General features: G+C 46.2%; 1 protein-coding gene across 1 annotated transcript in view; it reads right to left on the reverse strand.

The window, feature by feature from the left end:
• TCTN1 (tectonic family member 1) overlaps positions 1–25157 on the reverse strand; it is a 242824-nt gene that overhangs the window by 48965 nt on the left and 168702 nt on the right. The window contains exon 10 of the mRNA XM_078667480.1: positions 11958–12040. Within this exon, the coding sequence (XP_078523606.1) occupies positions 11958–12040 (83 nt within the window). The remainder of the gene's footprint in view (positions 1–11957; positions 12041–25157) is intronic.

Genomic DNA, 25157 nt, shown 5'->3' on the forward strand with positions numbered 1-25157 from the left:
GTCAGCTTCCAGTGCAGTGGAAACAGGCATTAGAGTCTATCATGCTACGTGGAGTATGTTCTCTTATTTTTGTAATGCGACAAGCCCGGCAGGTGACCTAATTGACGGCATGCAAATTTATAGAGAAATGTAAATAATTTACATGACTAATGAAAAAGATTTTTAAAAAACAGGTTATGGATTTGTATACGGATATTCAAAATTAAACCTTAGTAAAGGACATATCCTGCATGTTAATGGCTCAGTTCTAGCACAATTAAATTGAACCGCTGCAATTAGATTGCATTAGATAGATACATCAAATTTGGGATCACTGTATATCAGGTAGAAAGTCACATGTATACTATGTTGAGATCTGGGATCGACTTAGTCATGCCACTTGTTTAATTCAATAAAAGGCGATTTTTGCATAAGGGGATTTTTGCATGTGCGTCTTTCACACTTTCTACCATTAATATTGCTATAAACAGTAAATTAGATTATTCATTAGTACATATTTAAGCTGTTGTGAGATTTTATAAACGGAAAAGATACTAAATAGTTTATAACGGATGAGCAGAAATATCCAGCTCGTACGTCACACCAGAGTTTAACATGGAAGACCCAGTGAGCACACAGTATCCACCATTCTGTAGTCACAGTATTTAAAAGGTGCCATTTTGGAAGGGTGCAAAGGAAGAATCCTGGAGAAGAAATAAATGGTCATCATACCGAAATAAATGAGGCACCAGAAACCAAGAGTACTATGTGGATTTATGCTAAAATATAGCACAGTTAGGGTGAGCCATTATGTTTATCTACTTTTAGGGCATCTGGCTGCAGGCTATGATTGAAAAATATTGGGGTTGATAGCCAATTGTGTTTTTCTTTTAAAATCCTACACAAAAGGAATTTCTTTCACAGGTACATTTCCTAATTGACTGTAATCTGTGTACTTGTGATACAAAATAAAAGCGCACATATTCAAAACAAATTGTATATTTTTTCATTTTTATGATCACTGAAATAAAGCTACAAAAAACTCAAATTAAATATTAGATTGACTAATTACACATGAATTTGTTACAAGAGAAAAAAGAACTTTTGTGGTGGAGGTGTAACGGGCTCTTTTTGGGATAGTATGGAGGGTACGTTGAAACTATTTTTTTTTTTAAAGTTAAAAGAAAAGTAACTTTTCTTTGATCCTGCAAATAGACTGAAATCAGGTAATAGTTATAATCAGCAGGTATAGAGATGATAATGTTTACTGTGATAGAGTTTATGTAATCGTGTTTATAAATGCAAGATTTTTACTCAATTGTTTGCTGTTTCGAAAACTCTAAATCAGAGATGCACCACTTTACGACAGTATTCAAAAAGTCCTTTGAATAACAATTTTCTACAGAGCCACGAAGCCGTTGTACACAGGTCAGCCGTTGTACACGGGTGTTTACCTCTGATCGGAGACTGAACGTTTACACAGCCGTGACACGGCACACAGGTGAGTGTCTATGACGTAAGGATACTTGTTGCTTATCAGCAGTGTACCACTCGAGTGTAACTTGCTGTTCTATTTTGCAGTTTCACTGTTATTGATCTTGTCGACACACGTTGAGTCTATTCAAACGCATTGTCACGTGAGTGTTTCTATACAGTTACTCGCTCGATTTTGTATCGCAATAACCGTGTACCACCAGTAGTTGTTTTTTGGTTCACCATAACGGTTGGCACTGATTCGTCATTATTCGGTTCACAAACATAAGGTCACCGGAATATTTTCATAGAGCTTTTCGTTCGCATTTTAAAAGGTTGCACATTATAACGTCCGCTAGGTTTGATTCACCAGTCCACACCTTTCCTGTCATCACTTCAGGTGTCCTTTTATTACTCTTGGTGTCTTATCACTATCTTAGAACGTTGACATTTTGCACACCTTTAACCGGTATGGCATGCCTTCACTTTCACGCATTGAACCACTTTTGTGCATAAACAGGTGATAGATGCTGTAATTTACTGTGCTAATTCCCAGTTTCTTCAATTCCACAGATGTTAATGCCCTGATGAAGGGCTATCGCCCGCAATGCACTGGGCACAAGGGCAAATTTAAGTGATATATTGGAACAGCTTTAATTTGAGAAATTGTAATCTTTGTTATGATGGAATAATACAAGACATTGCAAAGCTTTACTTAAATATTCATTAAATATGTGAAGAAATTTATCAAGAGGACTGATTGACGTTTGTTTGAGTGCCGGTTGAGGACACCCCTCATTATTGAGGTCAGCACAATTCTTTACTCTTTAAGGCTAGGCACACTCCTCCAGTGGGCAACCTGCAGTGGATAGTGGCGAAAGGGTTTCACCATCTTGGATTTATTGAAACTAGGAACTCCGGGTCAGGATTTTGCCCACTCTCCACAGAAAGTGATCATATAGGGGGTGTAGTCACCCCAGGGTTAAGTAGCCCATTGGCTACTACCCTAGACTCCCCTAAATTCATTTTTTAGGGGTCCCCTTGACACCAGCAACTCAGATTTGTCTTCTGAGAACTGAAGGAAGACAAAGAAAAGCAGAGGCCATGAGAACAGAGGTCCTGCGTCAAAATTGGCACCAAACCCTGCCTGGCTGCTTGCACCGCGACAATCACAAAGACCGACTCATTCAGAAGGTGAACATCCTGACCAAGCCCTTGGAGGACTGTTCTTACCTTCAACAACTAAGCAGCATCTCCCTTGGGCTGGAAGAACCATCCCCCTGCATCTGCAGGCACCAACCACATCAACTTGGTACTTCGTCTTGTTGGCCATTGGGTCCACCGAGGGAGCAACTCACCAGGAGGAGGTTGTGAATCCAGGAGGTCAGCCCCATCACTCTCACCAAGTCCCGAGCCAGTGACTCCTTCAGGAGTCTCTCAGCACCAATTCCTTGGGTACCAGAGCCCTTGCACCTACAAAGGCTTGTTGTATGTTCAGTGCAAACACCACAGATGCCAACACCACCCTGCCATCGAGGGACTTCAGGATCGACGCGGTCTTCATCGAGACTGGACATTGCTGTCATGTTTTCTATTCTCCTCCAGGTCGCCAAAGCCTATTGTGAGCCTCTAACTATAGCGACCCGCTGATAAAACACCTCTACACCTCTGCACCCAAGCCCGGGCTCGCGTAAACCGACTGGGTCCCTGTGCTCCAAAGACCCTCAAAAGCTGAGCCACTGTTTGGGTTCGACCGGACTTGTCCCCAAGTCCCCACTTCTAGGCTTTCTTTTTGTGGTACTTCTTCCATTGACTTAACTGTGTAGCACTCAAGGCTACCAAAGCAACCAGTATTTATTTATTTATTTGGACATTTTTAAAGCGCCTGGTGACGCCAGAAGGCGTGTCCCCGCGCTATGGTAAGTGAGCAGTTGCCATCCCCCCCTCCCCTAGGAGCTACCTGCTAAAAAGGTAAGTTTTTAATTTTTTCCTAAACAGGGGCTCTGATGGCTCAAGACGGAGGTCTGGGGGCAAGACATTCCAGCACTTGGGAGCAAGGTATCTGAAAGATCTCCCCCCCATCCGTGCCTTCCTAACTCTGGGCACCACAAGTAGTCCCATCTGAGAGGACCGTAAATTGCGGGTAGGCTCATAGTGAGACACCAGACTCTGAAGTGGCACAGGGGCTTTGCCGCTCAGAATGCGATGGCACGTTGCGAGGGCCTTAAACTCAACTCTCTCCTCCATCGGAAGCCAATGGAGAGCTTGGAGAGCGGGTTTAGAGGGAGACCTTCTCGGGAGTCTTAGCACGAGCCGTGCTGCGGCATTTTGGAGCACCTGGAGGCGCCCCATGACCTTGCCTGAAGCCCCCAGATAAAGCAGGTTACCATAGTCTAGGCGCGAGGTGACCAGGGCGTGCACCAGCGTCCTACGAGCCGAGATGGGAAGCAGATCTAAAACCTTCCTCAGAGTTCTCAAGACACCGAAACACACCCCCGTCACCCGGCCAACCTGCGGGCCAAAGGCAAGGTCCTTATCAAGCCACATGCCAAGATTCTTGGCCTCCAGGCTGGGAGTGGGGGCCTCACCTAGGCAGGATGGCCACCACGCAGGCGACCACGCAGAAGGCCCGCCCCCCACCACGATCACCTCGGTCTTGCTGCCGTTCAGTTTTAAACAGTGTGCGGACATCCAGGCTGCAAGATCTTGCATGCAGTTCCTGAAGATGTCCGCGAGACATAGGGATAGGGAGACGACCAACTGCGTGTCGTCGGCGTAGGACACCAGGTGGATACCGTGGCCCTCCGTGATGGCTGCTAACGGGGAGACGTAGATATTGAATAAAGTCGGGCTCAGGGACGAACCCTGTGGTACGCCCTGGCCCAACTCGATCTCCCTCGAATAGCATTCTCCCATCCTGACTTGGAAGCACCTATCAGACAGGAAGGACTTAATCCAACCAAGCGCAGCACCTGTGAACCCTCCTTCACTCAGACACTGTAGCAAGATGGTATGTGCTACAGTGTCGAATGCTGCACTTAAGTCGAGTAGGATCAGAGCCATAGTCTGGCCCTCATCCACACCCTGTCGGAGTGCCTCCACCGCCGCCAGAAGTGCAGATTCCGTTGAGTGACGGGGACGGAAGCCAAATTGTGAGTCGTGGAGTAGCGATGCCTCCTCCACGAACTGCATCAGTTGCGTATTAGCAATTTTCTCCGCTATTTTGGCCATGTAAGGCAGAAGGGAAATGGGGCGGAGATTGTCGAATTTCTCGAAATTCACATTGCCCTTTTTTTGCAGGGGGAGTACAACTGCCCGCTTCCAAGCCTTGGGGACACTCTGGGACAAGAAAGAGGAATCAAGTAGATTGCGAACATAAGGTTCAAGCACCTGCAAGCTGCCCTTAAGCCGACTAGGGGTCGTCGGGTCTCTTGGAGAGCCAGATTTAATTGACCCACAGATGCGGATTAGCTCTTCTGTGGGCGGGGTGAGGAAGGAGGTAAGCTGTCGTACTCCCGTCTTTCTGACACCCTTCCCCCATATGGGAGCGTTTGTTGCCTGCCGAGGAAAGGAATTGTAGAGGTGAGTGACCTTGTTAGTAAAAAACTCTGCAACACGGTCACAGCCCTCCACCGTGCAGAGTTTCGAGGGGCATACAGCGGCCTTGCCTATGGTGATAGACTTATAGATTGAAAAGAGTTCTTTGGTGGACTGCTCAGCTCCTTCAATCCTAGTGCAGAAGTACGCCGATTTGCCCTTCCGTAGTAATTTATGGTAACTACGCCTACGGTTAGTATACTCTGCTTTAGCGGAGGCGGAATATGCTACTCTCCATTGCCTTTCAGCCCTTTTGCACGCTGCTTTTGCCACCCGCATATCGGCATTAAACCAGAGAGCAGATCTCTTTGCTCGGCCCCCCAATTTAGCGGCACCAAGTGGAGCAACCAGATCCAAGGCCTCTGTAATGCGTTGGTCTAGGTTGGAGTTAATGTCTGCCACACCTATTCCGCCAGGATGGCCTTTGGCCGTTAGAGCCAAATTAAATGCGGGTTGGGAGAATGCTGCCCATCTCCGCCTAGGGTGTTTATCAGCTGGAGGGTCAATCGAAGCAGGTTCTTGGTTCCCTATGGTAAAGGGGACAAGATGGTGGTCTGTCCATGGGATGGGGACCGGTGTGCATGCTTCCACTTGACTCCAATTCGCAAAGATTGTGTCAAGAAGATGACCCAGGTTGTGGGTAGGATGCTGCACCTTCTGCTCAAATTGTAAATTAGCCATTGTGAGATAGAGATCGATAGCTGTCTTATCTGATAGAGTATCCAGATGTAGGTTCAAATCACCTAAGACTAGATACCTATCAGTGCTCAGAGCGGCTTCAGTAACAGCTTCCACTAGTTTCTCAATGAAAGCTGTGGGGGAGCCCGGTGGGCGGTAGATCAGGAAGCCTTTTAAGGTGGACTTGCCATTCAGTGAAATGGAAAAGGCACCCGCTTCACTACCTTCAATAGTGGTGCGTTCAAGCTGGCATTGGTATTCCTGTTTTGCCACTATGGCGATACCCCCACCTCTCCCTCGAAGTCTGTCTAATCTTTGAAGGCAGTAACCCTCTGGGATGGCCTCGATGATTTCTGGCATGGAATCCGAGTCCAGCCAAGTCTCTGTGAGGAAGAGTAAGTCCCATCGCTTTTCAGCAAGGAGATCATGGATGTCAAGACAGTGCTTTCGCAGGGAGCGGACATTTAGCAAACCACACATCAAAGGATGGTGGGCACTGGTTTTGGTTTGCCCTGCGCAAAAGGTGTAGCCGCAATAGTTGCAGTCCACGCTCTTGTCCGCCTCCATGCCATGTGAGCAAGATGTCAGGTGGCCATGGCGGAGGAGGAGTAGTTCCTCTCGGCTCCAGCGAATGTGTGATGCAGGAGGACCAGGGGTTCTGGTCCTGGGCCGCAGTCGGCCGCGGACGTGCGCAGACGGGCTTAACTAAGGCGCAACTCCGGCGCGCCTTCGTCGCGCCCGCTGCGCTCGTCCGCTGCGCTGCCTGCAACACATCCGCCTTATATCCCCCCCAGCGCCCAACAGCTAGAGCGCTGCAGGCAGCTTCCGGAAGTGCTGGCTCGGACCCTCCACGCCCTCTGCTCGAACGGTGCTAGTCACCGGCGTCAGAACGAGGCGGGAGGGAGGGGCGAGTCCAGCACCTCGTTGCTAGGTGATGGTAAAGAGTCAAGCGTTTCCGCTAGTGAAGCTCAGCCGAGCAGAATCCAGATGGCGGGATCAGCAAGAGCACAGTAAGGCTTGTGCGAGCTGTCACAGCGCTATGCCAGGTCAGGACAGTACAATTTTACAAATAAAAGTTTAAAAGATCACACGCCAGGTTGAGCGCGCAGAGCACAGGTAGCAATCACCCACACACTGACCACGCTGCAGTAAAGCGGTAGGAACACTGCCAGGTCTGGACAAATGTGGTTTTAAAAATACAGTTTTCAAGTTCACACACCAAAATTAAGCGCACAGCGCACAGGTAGCAATCACCCACGCACCGGCGAACGCTATAGCAGAAAAGCGGTAGGGACACTGCCACTGCCCACTTACCACGCGAGGGAGCAGGCTCCAGTGCCTTATATCCCCCCCAGCGCCCAACAGCTAGAGCGCTGCAGGCAGCTTCCGTAAGTGCTGGCTCGGACCCTCCACGCCCTCTGCTCGAACGGTGCTAGTCACCGGCGTCAGAACGAGGCGGGAGGGAGGGGCGAGTCCAGCACCTCGTTGCTAGGTGATGGTAAAGAGTCAAGCGTTTCCGCTAGTGAAGCTCAGCCGAGCAGAATCCAGATGGCGGGATCAGCAAGAGCACAGTAAGGCTTGTGCGAGCTGTCACAGCGCTATGCCAGGTCAGGACAGTACAATTTTACAAATAAAAGTTTAAAAGATCACACGCCAGGTTGAGCGCGCAGCGCACAGGTAGCAATCACCCACACACTGACCACGCTGCAGTAAAGCGGTAGGAACACTGCCAGGTCTGGACAAATGTGGTTTTAAAAATACAGTTTTCAAGTTCACACACCAAAATTAAGCGCACAGCGCACAGGTAGCAATCACCCACGCACCGGCGAACGCTATAGCAGAAAAGCGGTAGGGACACTGCCACTGCCCACTTACCACGCGAGGGAGCAGGCTCCAGTGCCTTATATCCCCCCCAGCGCCCAACAGCTAGAGCGCTGCAGGCAGCTTCCGGAAGTGCTGGCTCGGACCCTCCACGCCCTCTGCTCGAACGGTGCTAGTCACCGGCGTCAGAACGAGGCGGGAGGGAGGGGCGAGTCCAGCACCTCGTTGCTAGGTGATGGTAAAGAGTCAAGCGTTTCCGCTAGTGAAGCTCAGCCGAGCAGAATCCAGATGGCGGGATCAGCAAGAGCACAGTAAGGCTTGTGCGAGCTGTCACAGCGCTATGCCAGGTCAGGACAGTACAATTTTACAAATAAAAGTTTAAAAGATCACACGCCAGGTTGAGCGCGCAGCGCACAGGTAGCAATCACCCACACACTGACCACGCTGCAGTAAAGCGGTAGGAACACTGCCAGGTCTGGACAAATGTGGTTTTAAAAATACAGTTTTCAAGTTCACACACCAAAATTAAGCGCACAGCGCACAGGTAGCAATCACCCACGCACCGGCGAACGCTATAGCAGAAAAGCGGTAGGGACACTGCCACTGCCCACTTACCACGCGAGGGAGCAGGCTCCAGTGCCTTATATCCCCCCCAGCGCCCAACAGCTAGAGCGCTGCAGGCAGCTTCCGGAAGTGCTGGCTCGGACCCTCCACGCCCTCTGCTCGAACGGTGCTAGTCACCGGCGTCAGAACGAGGCGGGAGGGAGGGGCGAGTCCAGCACCTCGTTGCTAGGTGATGGTAAAGAGTCAAGCGTTTCCGCTAGTGAAGCTCAGCCGAGCAGAATCCAGATGGCGGGATCAGCAAGAGCACAGTAAGGCTTGTGCGAGCTGTCACAGCGCTATGCCAGGTCAGGACAGTACAATTTTACAAATAAAAGTTTAAAAGATCACACGCCAGGTTGAGCGCGCAGCGCACAGGTAGCAATCACCCACACACTGACCACGCTGCAGTAAAGCGGTAGGAACACTGCCAGGTCTGGACAAATGTGGTTTTAAAAATACAGTTTTCAAGTTCACACACCAAAATTAAGCGCACAGCGCACAGGTAGCAATCACCCACGCACCGGCGAACGCTATAGCAGAAAAGCGGTAGGGACACTGCCACTGCCCACTTACCACGCGAGGGAGCAGGCTCCAGTGCCTTATATCCCCCCCAGCGCCCAACAGCTAGAGCGCTGCAGGCAGCTTCCGGAAGTGCTGGCTCGGACCCTCCACGCCCTCTGCTCGAACGGTGCTAGTCACCGGCGTCAGAACGAGGCGGGAGGGAGGGGCGAGTCCAGCACCTCGTTGCTAGGTGATGGTAAAGAGTCAAGCGTTTCCGCTAGTGAAGCTCAGCCGAGCAGAATCCAGATGGCGGGATCAGCAAGAGCACAGTAAGGCTTGTGCGAGCTGTCACAGCGCTATGCCAGGTCAGGACAGTACAATTTTACAAATAAAAGTTTAAAAGATCACACGCCAGGTTGAGCGCGCAGCGCACAGGTAGCAATCACCCACACACTGACCACGCTGCAGTAAAGCGGTAGGAACACTGCCAGGTCTGGACAAATGTGGTTTTAAAAATACAGTTTTCAAGTTCACACACCAAAATTAAGCGCACAGCGCACAGGTAGCAATCACCCACGCACCGGCGAACGCTATAGCAGAAAAGCGGTAGGGACACTGCCACTGCCCACTTACCAGCAACTCTGCAACCGGACAACCAGGGTAGGTAAAAGCTAATTGCTGGTGGTTTCTTGGACCTTGGCCCCTAAGCACCTTAAGTCCTGGAAGGCATTGTCTAAAAACGAATGCAAGTATATCTGTGCAGTGAATGTTTCTCCCATAGGATAACATTACAACGTTCGAGGATCGTACCTCAAAACCATTATTCGATTGCATTTTCTAGATCTACATAAATCTATAACTCTGAGAGTACTTAAGTGGTTCTAGTGATCTTTGTGTCTAGAATTATATTAAAATCTGTGTTTTTCTAAATTGGTCTCGAATTTCCTTCTTTAGTGTTTATTTAATTTATTGAATCTGTGTGTACAACAAATGCTTAACACTATCCGCTGATAAGCCTAAACTGCTCGACCACACAACCACAAATAAATCACTTGGGATTATTAATCTAAGCCCTGTACACCAATAAGGGTCATCTGTATTTTTTGCATGGTGGCACTACCACATAAAAAACATCTTACTACATCTTCAAAGTTGGAAATTACACTTATAAAATGTAATTAGGGAACCCCAATGTTACCCTATGGGACGGAAAGGCCTTGCAGTAGTGAAAAAAAACAAATGTACGAGTTTTTCCTTACCAGGACATGTAAAACTTACAAGCACATGTCCCACTTTATAAATGCATTGCACCCTGCCCTTCGGGCTGTCAAGGGCTTACCCTAGGGATAATTTTGTCAGGTCAACATGGCAGACTTAAACTGCACATACATGCTCTGCAATGGCAGGCCTGAGACATGTTTAAAGGGCTACTTAAATGGGTGGCTCAATCAGCGCTGCAGGCCCACTAGTAGCATTTAAAGGCCCTAGATACATGTATTATCACTATACGAGGGACTTGCAAGCAAATTAAATATGCCAGTTTGGGACAAGCCAATATGACCATGTTGTAATGAGTAAGCTCATGCACTACAGCACTGGTTAGCAGTAGTAAAGTGTGCAAAGTCCTAAAACCAGCAAAAAAGAGATCAGGACAAAGGCAAAATGGTGGGGGCGGGGGGAGACCACCCTAAGGCTGACAGGTCTAACAAACTATTTCTTAGCCTGTCTCTGCACTAATCCCTGGTGATTTTCTGCCACAGGACTACCCTCCTTTCATACGGAACCTCAGGCTCACATTTGCCCAGCCCATTTCCAAGTGCCTGTTAAATAAACCCCTTCACATACAGCAGACTTCAAATGCTTCTTAGATTGCCCAAAATTACTGCAGCTTGGACTGACCGGAGCTGCTGTTTTTGAGGGCTACATGGTCCTTAGGTGCCCTCACAAGAATAGGATTTGACACAATTTAGGTACGTCCTGACCACACCCAGCTACGATTGTCTAGTTACCAGATTATCCGTTTTCTATTGTGCTGGTTTATTAAATTATCCTCTCCTTACATCCCTGTCATGGACTTCCTCCTTCCCTCCCTCAGCTTTTCTCACTGCCTGATCTTGATTTAGGCTTTTCCCTGAAAAACATCTAGATCTGTTACAACCTTTCTCGATGGACAGACCACTTTCCCCCAACATATTTTACCAATCTGAAAGACTAAATATACTTTAGGTACCGCCCCTTGTTATTAACTCTACACCATTTATCTTTTATTTCTTTGCATCATTCACATTAATAACACCTTCATTTCACTCAATTCTGCTCAACTTAGCCCATTAACATACATCGTAGTGATCATTTACATATGCCGTACAAACAGAATGGGTTTCTACCTATCAAAATTCCCTAATCTTCAACTGACTCCCCCCACCTCCTTTAACACACTTTTCTGGCACTTTCCCTCTGGCCCAAGTAGATGGCAAATGGCAGATACCCCATTTCCCACATGATCCTGCCTTCTCCTCATACATTTACCACTGGTTCTGTTCTTGTATGGTTTGACCCTTTTCAAAATTCCTTGGTCCATTAACCCAAGCTGATCACACCCCAGTTGATCCTAGAACTCGCAAGCCTTACCACTTACAACACTAGCCTCTGAACAGTTTTTCCACAAGATGATTCTTTCAAATACCCCTTGTTAATCTCTACTCTGCTCATAAGTTTTACCAATGCTAAAACCCACAACTGTTATACCTTAATACACTTCTACCTCCTCCCTGAGCTCTCGTTTGCCATGTTTGGCTATCATAATACATGTGTGCCTCACTTAAGAACCAAGTACTTCTACCATGAATCCAGGATCTTTTCACATATTCCGTGATACAGCTGTGTGGCAATAACTGTCAAAATGTTCAGCATTTAAATAGATAGCCTTTATTTTAACTTATTCTCCTACAAGGTGCAGCCTTGAAAAAGCAACAGGCCAGCGGATAAGTGAAGGGGCGAAACTTGTTGGCTGTCAAAACTCCACTGTTACTCAGAAATATATATATACACACACACATCGCCAAGACAACTGGGAAACAAGGAAAATAAAGCAAATTATGAAAACTACCATAGAACGTGTCAAATTTAGGTTGTGTATAATTTATATTTTTCTCTGCTGACTTGATCAGTGACTACACTATGCACAATCGTGGTGTCTGCATTTGGTTTTTTGTGTGTTTTGTGTGTTATTTGAGTAAGCTTATTGCAAGTAAGCATGTTAGCATAGGTAACCTGAAAACCATTAGTAAACTTGAAAAAGATATCCTGCTGGTTTAAATCCTGCCACAATTGGCTGGCCGACAACATATCCTGGATTTCCACTGAGAGGAACTGGACTTGTATTTTGCTGTAAAAATGACAAAGTACAAAATGAGAATCAAGTGGATTTGTGCTTTATACAGACAAGTATTTACAAAATGGAAAATGACCATAACTTTGAAATTTGCACTTGGCTAACATGTTGATATTAACCTATTTCTTTCGAAAATTTCTGTTGTTGCATTCTCATTTACACAATGCTTAAGCTCATACCAAAATAAAAGTGCATTAAAAGCATACGATCAATGATCAAGAAATGGAGGGCAGATTCAAGGAGAAATCAGAAATCCCAACAGGAGTAAGCTTTTACCTACTTCTGGTTGGAATTTCCAGATGCTGCCCATTACTTACAAAGGGCTCAGGCTTACATCATGGGGCTCATCTCCTATCTTAACCCCATGCAGGCATCGAGTTACTTGTGTGGCAAATTGCCTCGTGTGTATTCTTCATCCCGGAAGGGAGTGAAATAAGAGTGGAGTAGAAGTGTAAAGTATTACGTAACTGCAAACCCCTGTTCATATCATTTCAAGCCACAGCTGAGGTTTACTTAAAACTTTTCAATAGGCCATGTCCCAATATTTCCACTAACCAAAAAATGTTCTAGAACAAATCAAGTTTATTACTCTTGCATCAGAATTTCCAAATATGTGGTTTCTTGCTTAAAAGCCAAGTTCAAATCAACACAAAAAGCCTGAAATAAACTCTTTGAGAATATCAGAGACAACTAATCCTCCTTTTTGTCTATGGCAATTGAAAACTGTGAAAAATTATCTTATTTCTTTGAGAAAAGATCAAAATTTCGAAAAAAACACACCAAATTTTCCTCACATTTCTGAGATTGAAAGTTCTGGAATCTGCAGGAGGTCAAAGACCTACTAGTGCAGCTTGACTGCTGCAGTTTAAACCTGCAGCCCGACTTGTCATAATAACCATTCTGATAGGCGAAAACTGTCCTTTTAAATATTAACTGCTTGAGTGCTATGGACGGAACGGTTCGGTCCTCAGCCACGGCGCTCAGAGGGGAGGCCAGGGAGGGGAGGCCAGAGGCGGGGGCATAGGGGTGGGCCTCTTGGAGGAATACAGATGCAGGGGGAAGGATTTTCCTGCTGGGTCTGTATAGAGTGGATTCCTGCTCCACGACTGCGGGCGGGGCCATAATCATGGAGCTGGAATCCACCCAATCAGACTGCCAGGCTTTATTTATTGAAGCGATACAAAAGGGGAGGATTTATTTATTGGGCATTATTGGGACCCTGGCAAATTTCCAAATCCACAAACCCTGTGTACCTTTAGAATCCCCTGGATGTTGGAAAAAAATACGCCAAGTACCTTATGAGAACAAAAGGTTATGGGAGCCCAAGCGCGTACTACCCCAAATAGCCAAAAAAAGGCTTCGCACCGGGAGGCCTAGAGTCACCTCTATGTAGACCATGTAGCCCACCAGATAGTGTGCATGTTGTTCAACAATTAAATTGAATGTTACTATGTCCCTGCAGTACAGCTTAAAATATTAATTATGCTCTCTTGAAATTGGAACCAGCAAGAAAAAACACTATTTTTCCTATTTATTAAAAGCCCAATTCAATGGTGACATTACAATGACGAGGTTGGAATTGAAGGCGCTGTAGTCTCAATCTTTAGCTTCCTCACAGACCCAGTAGATATTCCACGAAATAAAACTATGTTATCCATCCTAAATGGGAAGGATTGAGATCAATAGATACGCCAGTTTCAGGAGGACTGTGACTCCTTGGAGATATTGATAGGTGTAGTATGTGCAATATCTCTCAGTGTATCTGATTTATCAAAATGTTTCCTGATCTGTGACCTCATTCTTTCCTCCCAGAAAAGGCATGTGACAAGGCTCTCCTCTTATTTTTGTCTCTCTGGTGTGTAAACCTAGTTAATTGGCTCTTGAAGCAGCGGCGAACAAGCAAGAGCTATGGGAGTCTCTGCTGTTAGTTGAGGATGAGTCCTGGGTTCCTTTCTGGTCTCTCTCCATCCCGCCGGACGTTGAGGAAAGGATCAACAGCTCCGACTATTGAGCAGATTCTCAATTTAGAGTATGAGCAGGAACAATTGCGATAGCTTAGAGACTCAAAGCCTTAATGAGGTCTGTGAGAGGGGCATGGGTTGCCTGCCTCTCCTGCTTGGATTGCTGCCATGAAAGAGATCAGTGCTTCCAATAGAAGATACCTGCACTTCCACAAAAGTTTGATGTGGCTTGCAAACACACTGCTTCACTTTTTTCCAGACAAACAGCACAAATGGTATGTTAGCCTTTCCGTGAATTCATTTAGCTACAGATCAGACACTTATTCAAAAGCGGCAGCATTTTGATGGCTGAATAGGCAGGGACAAAAACACTGCTATGGAGGTAAAAGCATAGAAATTCTACCTAGTTGATGAAACAATACAATCGATGGCTTAAGATGTTGAGTGGAGCATGATAACAGTCTCAGCATTTGTTGCCTGAAAGTAGAATACTGGCAAAATGTACCAGTGATCAGCTAATCCCTGACCCAAAGGTTTGAAAAAACATAACAGCAATCATTATCTCATGCCATTTCAGGTTGTATTTTTCCATTGTAAAATGTATTAAAAGAGCTCTGAAGCATGCTGACTGTGTCAGATTCTGAATTTAATAGTTTCTAACTTTCAATTAAAAAAATCCCCAAATATTGCCTTTTCCATAAGTATTTGTCTTCTAAGAAATGATTTAGGGAACGAATAATGTTACTTACCCAGTAAGCATCTGTTCTTGGCATGTAGAGCTGTAGATTCACTTGCTGTGCATACTCCTGCCATCTAGTGTTGGGTCCGGATATTTGCAAGTTGTTTATCTTCTAAGACGTCTTTCCGGTCATAGAGTTAGTTCGAGTTAGTAAGTGTAGAATAGAGATGTCCATGCTTATGTATGTAAAGTAAGAAACTGCAACAACTATAGGTACCTGGGGTGGCAGGTGGGCGCATGTGAACCTGCAGCTCTACATGCCAAGAACAGATGGTTACTGGGTAAGTACCATTATCCTTTCTAGGATTTTGAGCTGTAGATCACATGGTTTGCATTGACTATACAGCAGTATACTCCCAAATCGGTGGCTAACCTGTAGCCGTTGCAGTTGTTTGAAAAAGTGATTTAAGTATTGCCTGGCCTATATTAGTTTGTTGCCTCGCTAACACATCTACACAATAGTGCTTGGTGAATGTGTGCGATGTAGACCATGTTGCTGCCTGGTTTCATGGGCGTCGGCAGAAATTTTTCCAGGGAGGGCAAAATGTTAACGTCATCACCATCCTCCGACATGATGTGTGCCAGGTGAGGCACAAGAAACACTGAGGCGCAGGAGGAGCCATGGGGGGCAGGAAGCAGGCCACATATGATCTCATACACCATAGGGTTATTGTGCCACAGCCATCTCTTTATTTTGTGGCACCCCAAAATCCATACCTGCCCTGGTCCCTAAAATTACGCCCTAGTACCCTAAAACACATACCCACCCTGAACCCTAAAATTACCCCACCCCACCAAAACTCATACCCTCCCTGAATCCTAAAATTACGCCCCTAACACCCCAAAACCCATACCCACCCTGAACCTTAAAATTACCCCTGCCCCCCAAAACTCATACCTGCCCTGAACCATAAAATTACCCCACCTGGCACCCATAACCCATACCCACCCTGACCCCTAAAATTGCCCCCTGGCACCCCAAAACTCATACCCACTGAACCCTAAAATTACCCCCCTGGCACCCCATAACCCATACCGCCCTGACCCCTAAAATTGTCCCCCTGGAACCCCAAAACCCATACCCGCCCTGAATCCAAAAAGTCCCCCCTTGCACCCCAAAACCCGTACCCACCCTGAACCCTAAAATTACCCCCTGGCACCCCAAAACCCATACCCACCCTGAACCCTAAAATTATCCCCCTGGCACCCCAATCCCTAACCCACCGTGAACCTTAAAATTACTCCCTGGCACTTTAAAACCCACACCCACCCTGAACTCTCAAGTTACTCCCTGGCACCACAAAAGCTGAACACTACATTCTGATTGTGTATCGCGCCGTCTCCCTGCTCAGGGAGGATCTGCTGGTCCGGATCGGCTCGCCCTGGTCTGGTTCTGCTCACCCTTCTCTGGAGCTGTTCTGCCTGCCCTGTCCCTCTTCCGGACCCACCGAGCCTGTCTCCGTGCACACTGCCTGGACCGACTCTGTCTGGCCTGGTTCTTTCTCCTTTGAACCCGCTGTTCAAAGGAGAAAGAACAGAAAGAGTTAGAACACCGGTCTCACTTCTCTGAAGCTGCTCTCCCTCAACCCAGACCCCCCACTCACCCTCCACTTGCTCTCTCATCTTCCTTCCTCCCTACTTCTCAGACTCTCTTTCCCCACTGCTTCTCTCTCTATTTCTCTCCCCCCTCTTCTTTCACTCTCACCCCCACCGTATCCGTCTCCCTGACCCCACCAAGTTTTCCTCTGTCCCCCTCTCTGTTCCTCCTCCTCATGTCAGTGATAGGGAGCCCGGGGCCTCCCCTGAAAATGCCACCTGGAGGTGACGTTAAGTGTGAAAGCACCAAGGTGTGAACCGGGAAAAGAGGCGGGGAAGGGGTGGGTGGCAGGTAGAGGGTCAAAGGGGGCACTGGCTCTCAGAGAGGTGAGACGGGGCGGGGAGCAGCACGAGGACAAAAACAACACCAGAGCAAGAGGCAGACGCTACTATTTTATTCAAATGTGACTATTCTTTCTGCTTAGTAATTTACTTAACAGCAACTGTTCTAGGCAGTCCATCACTATAATCGAAAAATTATTTGAAAAGACTTTGCCTCAATCTTGTTATGTGTCAGAGCGCGCTATAAAGTCCGAGGTCTCCTGGAGCTTCTGACTAAATTATAAAATGTAAGGGGGAGGGGGGGCAGAGGGCTCAGAAGTATCTAGAAAAGAGCAGAGTCTCCAGGTGTTGTCTAGATGTGACGTGCGATGAGATGCAAAGGAGTTCATCTAGAAGAGAGTGCCAAAGGGACGGTGCCAGAAAATGAAGCCTGCGTGTTGTCCTACTGAGCCCTGAAACGCAGAGGAGCTTCAGAATAGAACAGAGAGTGCAAGCTGGAAAGGAACCGTGGCTGGAGCACCATGTGTAATGCATAGTGGCATGGGCGTCCACAGGGGGCAGGGTCAGCTTTAGCGCTGGTGGCACCCAGTGCGACAATGTTAGTTGGCGCCCCCAATGACCACCTCCACCACGGATTCTCTCACTAGCACCCTTTAACAGTGACCAAGACTCCATAACCACTCTCTCTCAGATGGATTGAATTCGTTATATAGCACTACTCATACCCTTAAAGTATGTCAGAGCACTTTGCATCACACACACATTACACAGACAATCAATCACACTTGTGTAAATCAGTGTATGGGAAATGTTACATAAGTCAAAGGATAAAGGGGCATATTATCAAAGCCTAGCGATATTTTTATCGCCACGTTTGCGTCAGTTTTCAGACGAAATGCGACGATAAAAATATTGCTTTATTTACAAGAGCACACTAACGCGTGTTCAATGGGATTAGCGCTGGTTTCAACATCGCATCGCCTTGCATCGCTAATGAGAAGCAAAGGAGGCGTGTCCCGTGAAAAACCATGGGATATCATCACTAACGCTGAGTCTCTCTATTTTCAAGTGTATCGCTAACACACATAGCGATATTATGATCAGCGCTAACCGGGTTTTTCGCCGCTTTGTAACGCCTGCTATTTTCCTTACTAAGCTATATTTATAATAGGAGATGGATTGTAATGCTGAGTCCACGTCTCCCATTATAGATTAGGTTTTCCCTAACGTGGTTTTCTATCGCTGGAATTCCGGCGATTTCGACTCTTTCCGCTGCGTTTGCCTGGATTTCTATCGCCTGGGCGATGCGCCTTGCTGATAATGCGCTCACCAGGCGATAGAATCCGGCGATATGTGGCGTTAATGTTTTGAACACTACACACAGCCGTTGATGATATGCCCCTAAAAGTGTAGGAGTCACATGTCATCCATACTGGTAGGCAGTACAGTTTAGGAGTACTTGGTGTGGAGAAGCACAAACTCTGAGTCGAAAAAGAAACAGCATAGTTGGGAGTTTTCTTTAATAATAAGACTATTTCTACCCAAATTAACCCTTTTTGCAACATTAATCAATGTTCTATACTTAGCAGAGTGTATGCACTTCTATGATGAAAGTTAATACCTCACTATTCTATATTAGGACATTAAGTTATGAATTGCAAGTAAGAAAAAGATGGCTCTTTTAAAATCAGTAACCTGCTGATCTATTTATATTAAATGCACTCTTTAATCTACTTGGTACACGTTCTTTGCAGCAGGCATATTAACCCTCTGTACTACCTTCACACACGTTAAAAAACTTGACTACACAAAACTCTGATCTCTGGCCAGGAAGAACATTAATCACAGGAGTTATCTTGACATTTTTGTGAGGCCCCGTAATTGCAGGAGGAAAGGAATGTGCAGCAGGTGCTTTTAAAATCATAATTAAGTTGTAAATAGGGCGCCCACAGGAAACCAGCACCCGGTGCGATGGGACGGTCACACCACCCTAGAGCCAGCCCTGGCAGAGGGGCAAGGAGGGGTGCTCCGGGGGGGGGCAAGCGCCCCTCCTTGCCCCCCCCTGCGGACACCCAAGCCTGGTTTAGATATGGGATTGCCTTTGTGTGGTGGCGAAAAAGCAACAAAAAGCTGCTTTGTTTTGCGGAATTCGTTTGTTCTTTCCACATAATATAGTAGAGTTCTTCTATCATCAATAGTACGTAGGGCTTGTTCGGCTACAGAATCAGGTTGAGGAAAGAACACAGGTAACTCAACTGATTGATTGATATGAAAAGCAGAAACTACTTTAGGAAGAAATTTAGGATTGGTTTGTAGAACCACTCTGTCTTTGTGAAGCTGAAAGAAAGGCTCTTGCACAGTTAATGCCTGGAGTTCACCAACTCTCCTTAGTGAAGTGAGTACGATGAGAAAAGCAACCTTCCATAGGAGGAATTGTAATTGACACCTGTGCATTGGATCAAATGGTGGACCCACTTGTAAGGACTATGTTTAAGTTCCATACTAGTGGAGGTGGGACTCTTGGTGGTATCACCGTTTTAATCTTTCAATAGAGGCTTTAATCACTGGTACTCTGAATAGAGATAAGTGTTGTCTGTTGTGTTAGTAGGCAGCTACTGCTGCTAGATGTAAGAAAAGGATGTACAGGCTAGTCCAGATTGCTGTAAATGTAACAGATAACAGATGATGTTTTGCACAGAAGCATCAAGAGGATCGATTTGGTTATTGTTGCAATAAATAACAAACTGTTTCCATTTTGCTGCATAACATGCCCTAGTAGTAGGTTTTCTAGCTTCTTTTAGGATATTCATACAGTCTGGTGGTAATTTTACATAACCAAAGTCTATGACTTCAGGAGCCAAATCACCAGGTTGGGTTCTTTAGGATTAGGATGTCTGATTTCTCCATGGCTCTGAGAAAGGAGACTGGAGTTGAGATGCAGCTTTTGGTGTGGAACTACTGAAAGCTCCAGCAGGGTGGTGAGCAAAGGTTGACGTGCCCATGTGGGAGCTATGTGAAACAGTTTGAGGGGTGTTTGTCTGTGATTCCGAACTACCAACGGAATGAGTGGGAGAGGCGGCAAAGCATAGGCAAATATCCCTGACCAGTTCATCCATAGAGCATTGCCTTTGGAAAGCAGGTATGGGAACCTGGAGGCAAGGCTTGGGCATTTTGCAATTTGAGCTGTGGCGAACAAGTCTATGTGAGGAAATCTCCATTCCTGAAAGTAGGTGAGGAAAATTTGGGGATGAAGGTTCCCACTTGTGGATTTGCTGTCTCTGTCTGCTGAGAAAGTCTGTAATCTGATTGTTTACTCCTGGAAGATGTTCAGGCAGAAGATAAATCGTGTTGTGTATAGCCCATTTCCAAATGGCTTGTGCTAGGCGTGACAGTTGGAGAGGGTGTATGTCCCCCTGTTTCTGTATATAATACATAGCTGTCATGTTGTCTGTGTGGACTAAGACAGCTTTGCCTATCAGGTGAATTTGAAAAGCTCTGAGAGCTAGAAACACTGCTAGTAGCTCTAGGTGATTTATTTGGAGACTCTTGTAATTTAGACTCCACAATCCTTTGGATTGTATTGTGTGATGTGATTATGTAGGTGATTATCCCTACCAATGAGCGATGCATCTGCTGTTAGCATGGTCTATGGAACAGGGTCGATGAAAGACCGCCTTTTGGATACATTTTGTGGGTTCCACCACTGCAGACAGTGATGTGTGCGGCCATCTATCAACACTAGATCAGTCAACTGACCCTGCAACTGGTTCCACTGACTAGCTAAGCATTCTTGAAGGAGATGCATGTGAAGTCTTGTGTGGGGAACAATTACAATGCAAGACACCATCATTCCTAGCAGTTGCATAAATATTCTTGCTGGTAATGATTGGTTGGGCTGAAAATGAGCGAGAAGGGACTTGATACTGAGAATTCTGGCTGCATTGGGAGATATCTAGAGCTGTTTGAGTGTTTATGGTTGCTCCCAGATAGGTTTGTGTGTTGGAAGGCTGTAGATGAGACCTCAACGCGTTCACTGAAAAACATAGTTGGTGTAATAAGTGAATCGTGGCTTGAGTATGTTGGAGACACTTTTGATAAGTGCTGGCTTTGATGAGCCAGTCGTCCAAGTATGGGAAGACATGGATGTGCTGTATTTTCAGATGAGCTGCGACTACTGCCAGGCATTGGGTAAATACCGTGGGAGCAGTGGTGACTCCAAACGGTAGTACTTTGAATTAGCAATGATCACCCACTATCATGTATCTGAGGTATTTGCGATGAGCAGGATGAATTGGAATGTTGGAAATATGCGTCCTTTAAGTCCAGAGTAGACATAAAGCCACCCTGCTGTTGAAGTGTCACTATGTGGAAATGCTCCGACAGTATGTAGTGATTTAGTACACGCCTGACCCTTGATATTGTAACGGTACAGACTCTATGGCTCCTTTTAGTAAGCAAGACTGGACTTCCTGTTTGAGCAGGTGTAAATGTTCTTGTGACATTTTGTGAGAGCGGGGTGGAATGTTTGGAGGACTGTTGGTAAGCTCCAGGCAATAACCATGCTGGATTATTCCTAACACCCATTTGTCTGTGGTTATGGATTGCCAAATGGGGACGAATTGAAGAAGACGTCCCCTAATAGGTGTTAAATGATCGGGGGAAGTGTAGGCAAGTCACTGCTTGTTAGGAGGGGAATTACATAGTGTGGAACCTATGCCCCACCTTTGCCATTGTTACCTCTGTATCCTCCTCTAAAGAAGCCTCTTGAGAAGGAGGATTGATTGTTGCCTTTGTACGAGGCAGCAGTATTGTCTCAGGATGTGGTCCTGGACCCCCCATGATAGAAGGAGTGACGAAAGGAGCCGCGATTAGAAAGAAAATGTAGGGCTTCAACTGACTTATTCAATTCCGTATCTTTATTCGATTTCTCCAATGACTTATTTACTTCGGGTCCAAAGAGATGCTGTTTGTCAAATGGAATATTTAAAATGGATTGTTGGACTTCAGGTTTCAAACCAGAAATCCTCAATCATGCATGCCTCCTCTGTAACACACTAGTGTTGATCTCGCTAGCTACGGTGTCAGCAGCATCTAAAGTACACCTAATAGAGAAATTGGAGATGAGCTTTCCTTCTTGCACTAAATCTTGAGCTTTAGCCTTGGGCTCATCTGGGAGCTATTGGAGCAATTGCTGCATTTCGTGCCAGTGTGCTCTATCATACCTGGCTAGGGCATGGGTGTTGGCAATGTGCTAATGATTTGCTTCTTGGGCGGCTACTCTTTTACCAGAGGCGTCTAACAATTTTGACTCTTTGTCTGGAGGGGGGGGGGGCATCCCCCGAAGTTTGTGAATTGGCTGGTTTACAGGCATTAGAGACGACCAAAGAGTCTAGTGGTAACTGTCCTTTAATAAAAGCTGGATCAGATGGAGCAGGCTTACATTTTTTGTCTATTCTGGGGGGGAGAATATGAGCACAAACTTTGAAAATATCATCAGCATGTCTCATCTTGCCTTTGAGCATAGGGAGAGTCTGACTAGACCTTTGTGTGTTACTGAGCATTCCAAATAAGAAATATTCCTCTAGGATTCCTTGTGTAATTGTACCCCATGATATTCTGCAACCCTAGCAACTAATTAAATATATCCTACATTGTCGTCAGGAGGGGAAGGCTTTGCAGGGTAAAGGTCTGGGTCATTGTCTGTGAGTAAATCAGTGTTGTAGTCTTTCGAGGACTCTACTGGTAAAATATTATCCCCACCATCTCCATTATCATCAGGTTGTGGTGGTGGAGAGTTAGTTGGTGTAGTAAGTAAATGTTCTAATGGTGGGGAAGGTGGTGTAGGGGAATGCGGTAGAAGAGGAGGAGAAGAGGGGTTAGTACCTACATTCTTCCTCTTCAAAGGAAAGTGATAACGTGCGTTCTCTGACTCAGGTTTGCGCTTCTGAGGTAGTTTAGTAAGAACATGTCCTGTATCGGGATTAATATAAAGTTCCTTTTGTTTTGGGTCCGATTTAGGTGGTGGAACGTTGAAAATCGGATCCTGCAGCTTCGGGGGAATCTTTTTTGGTTTTGGCACCGAGGACTTCGGTGCTAGGGTGGAATGACTTTTTGGCACAGAAGATTTCGGTTCCGAAGCTGTCTTTGATTTCGGAGTCAAGGGTTTCAGCACCAAAGCAATTTTCGGCTTCGTGCCTGAAGGTTTCGGCTCGGTGCCTGACTTTGGCTGACTCGAAGCCGAGCCGGAAGTCTTAACGAATTGTTTCGGAGCCGAGACGGAAGGCGGGGCATCAGAAACATCTTCTCACTGCTGACCGTGGCCCCAAGGCGGGGGTGTACCGAATCCTTTTGCTTGGTCTGAGTTGGATTTTGTGCCAGAGGGTGTTTGGTACTCACAGGATGTTGACCTTGCAGTATGTCATCTTCCAAATCATCCAAAACTGCGCGGCAAGAATCCTCCTCGACATCCCTCGTCGAGTCTCAGTCAAAGCCCGATTGAAGGATCTCCACTGGCTCCCGGTGAGAGCGAGAATCGAATTCAAGAGCATGTGTATCGCTCACCGCTCCTACTGGGGAACAGGCCCCTCCATCAACCGCCCCTTGGTAAAAGCCTATCTTCCCAATCGCAGTCTCAGATCTGCGACCTCTCACCTCACCTCAGTGCCACGTATCAGAAGAGCCAGATGTGGAGGCCGGTCGCTCTCCTACAATCTAGCCAAGATCTGGAACTCTCTCCCCCTTTCACTCAGATCAGAATCCAATCTGCTAACCTTCCGAAAGCTTCTTAAAACCTGGCTTTTTAATAAAACATCTACCTAAATCCACTAAATCCAGCGTATCCAGCTTAAACCTATTTCCTCTGCAGCGCTGGGACGCCTCTGGGTAGCCATCGCGCTATATAAATCCTCTTTCCATTCCATTCCATTCCATTCCATCTCAGAGTCTGGAATGGATACAGGTTCTTCCTGTTCTTCTTCTGCCCCTTGTGCATCAAATTCTTCTTGCTCGGATCCTTCACTGAAGATGCTCGGCGTGTATTTGATGCTTTGGCTTTGCATTTACCGATGTCGAACCCGACGATCGCAAAGCGTTTTCTTAGACTAAAATGATCGGCACACATCGAAGTCCTGTTCGTTGTGCTCCGGGGATAAGCACAAGTTGTACACTTCATGTGAGTCGGTACGCAGATACTTCTCAAGGTACCGAGGACAGGATTTGAATGGAGTCCATTCTATCAACGGCGAGGTGGACTGGTTAGGCCCTACGGCCTTCCAGGAATTATCCGATCGAAATAGAGATTTTCCTCGACCGATACGATACGTGGAGAATTGGGATACGCGTTCGAAACAATACCGACGTGGGTAGAGTGGAATGCCCACCGAGGGGAACCCGAAGAACGGTTTCGAACCGGAGTGCAGCAATACATGTCCAAACCCGATGGAGGAAAATACCCAATATAACAATGAAGTCGATGCCCATGCACACTATCACCGAAAGGAGAAGTCACCTTTCCTCATGACTGGAAAGACTTCTTCAAAGAAAAACAACTTGCAAACATCTGGACCCAACACTAGATGGCAGGAGTATGCAAAGCATGTGATCTACAGCTCACATGCCTCAAACACAATGTTCTCTTTGAAAGAAAGTTCCAGATTCTTGCATGGAGGTGGATCCTATGTATATCAAAGGAACGTCCATGATGGAGAAAAGTAAATGCACTGGTGTAGGAAAGTAAGCAAAGCTGCTGGAAAAAGAGTGAGTAAATCAAGTAAACAGCAAAAGCATGGCTGTTAATTCACAAAATGCTGGGGGAAGTGAAAGTGACCTTATGCTGTCTTTGACTCCTGATGACATCACACATTGGACACCTTGTCCCTCCTTTCCATCATCCAAAGCCTCCTATTTACTGCGGAGGGAGGTGCTGGTGGAAGAGAAGGAGAGGAACATTCTATTCTTACCCAGCTTGCCCCGTTTGGTTTCAGTTCGAACCACAGTCTTCATGCCCCAAGAACATGGGTAGCAAGAGCAGGGCACAAAAAGAAACTGTTCCCTCTGGTCACACCAAAGATACACCCATGAGCAAATATGAAATAGGGTAAATACAATTGCATAAGATGATGAAGCTGTTCAAAGTAACTCATAGGTTGCAATTCTCCATGGTTGACATAAAAAAAAACTGGTGGGTGTGAGATAGGCAGGTTATGTGAAGCATGTCTAGGGTTTTCAAACATGCAATGCATGTTTATCCTCACACTCTTTTACACTGAAAAAAAGACCTTATACTCACACAGGACAACAGATAAAATGTTGGCAGTTGGAAACAATATCACAATTTTCCTGGAAATTCAATTGGTTTACTCTTTATCTTGTAATTTTATTAAGGTAGTGTAAGAAAGTAGGATCTGCTTATGGTTACCTCCACATTTTGCTGGTGTCAATATGTGTTTTTTTTACTAGTCTGACTGGGATCCTGCTAATGAGGACCCCAGTCACTGTGCTTCCTCCCTAAATGTAACTATGGTAAGTACTTCTG

This window comes from Lissotriton helveticus, chromosome 11 (genome assembly GCF_964261635.1).
Source record: "Lissotriton helveticus chromosome 11, aLisHel1.1, whole genome shotgun sequence".
NCBI lineage: Eukaryota > Metazoa > Chordata > Amphibia > Caudata > Salamandridae > Lissotriton > Lissotriton helveticus.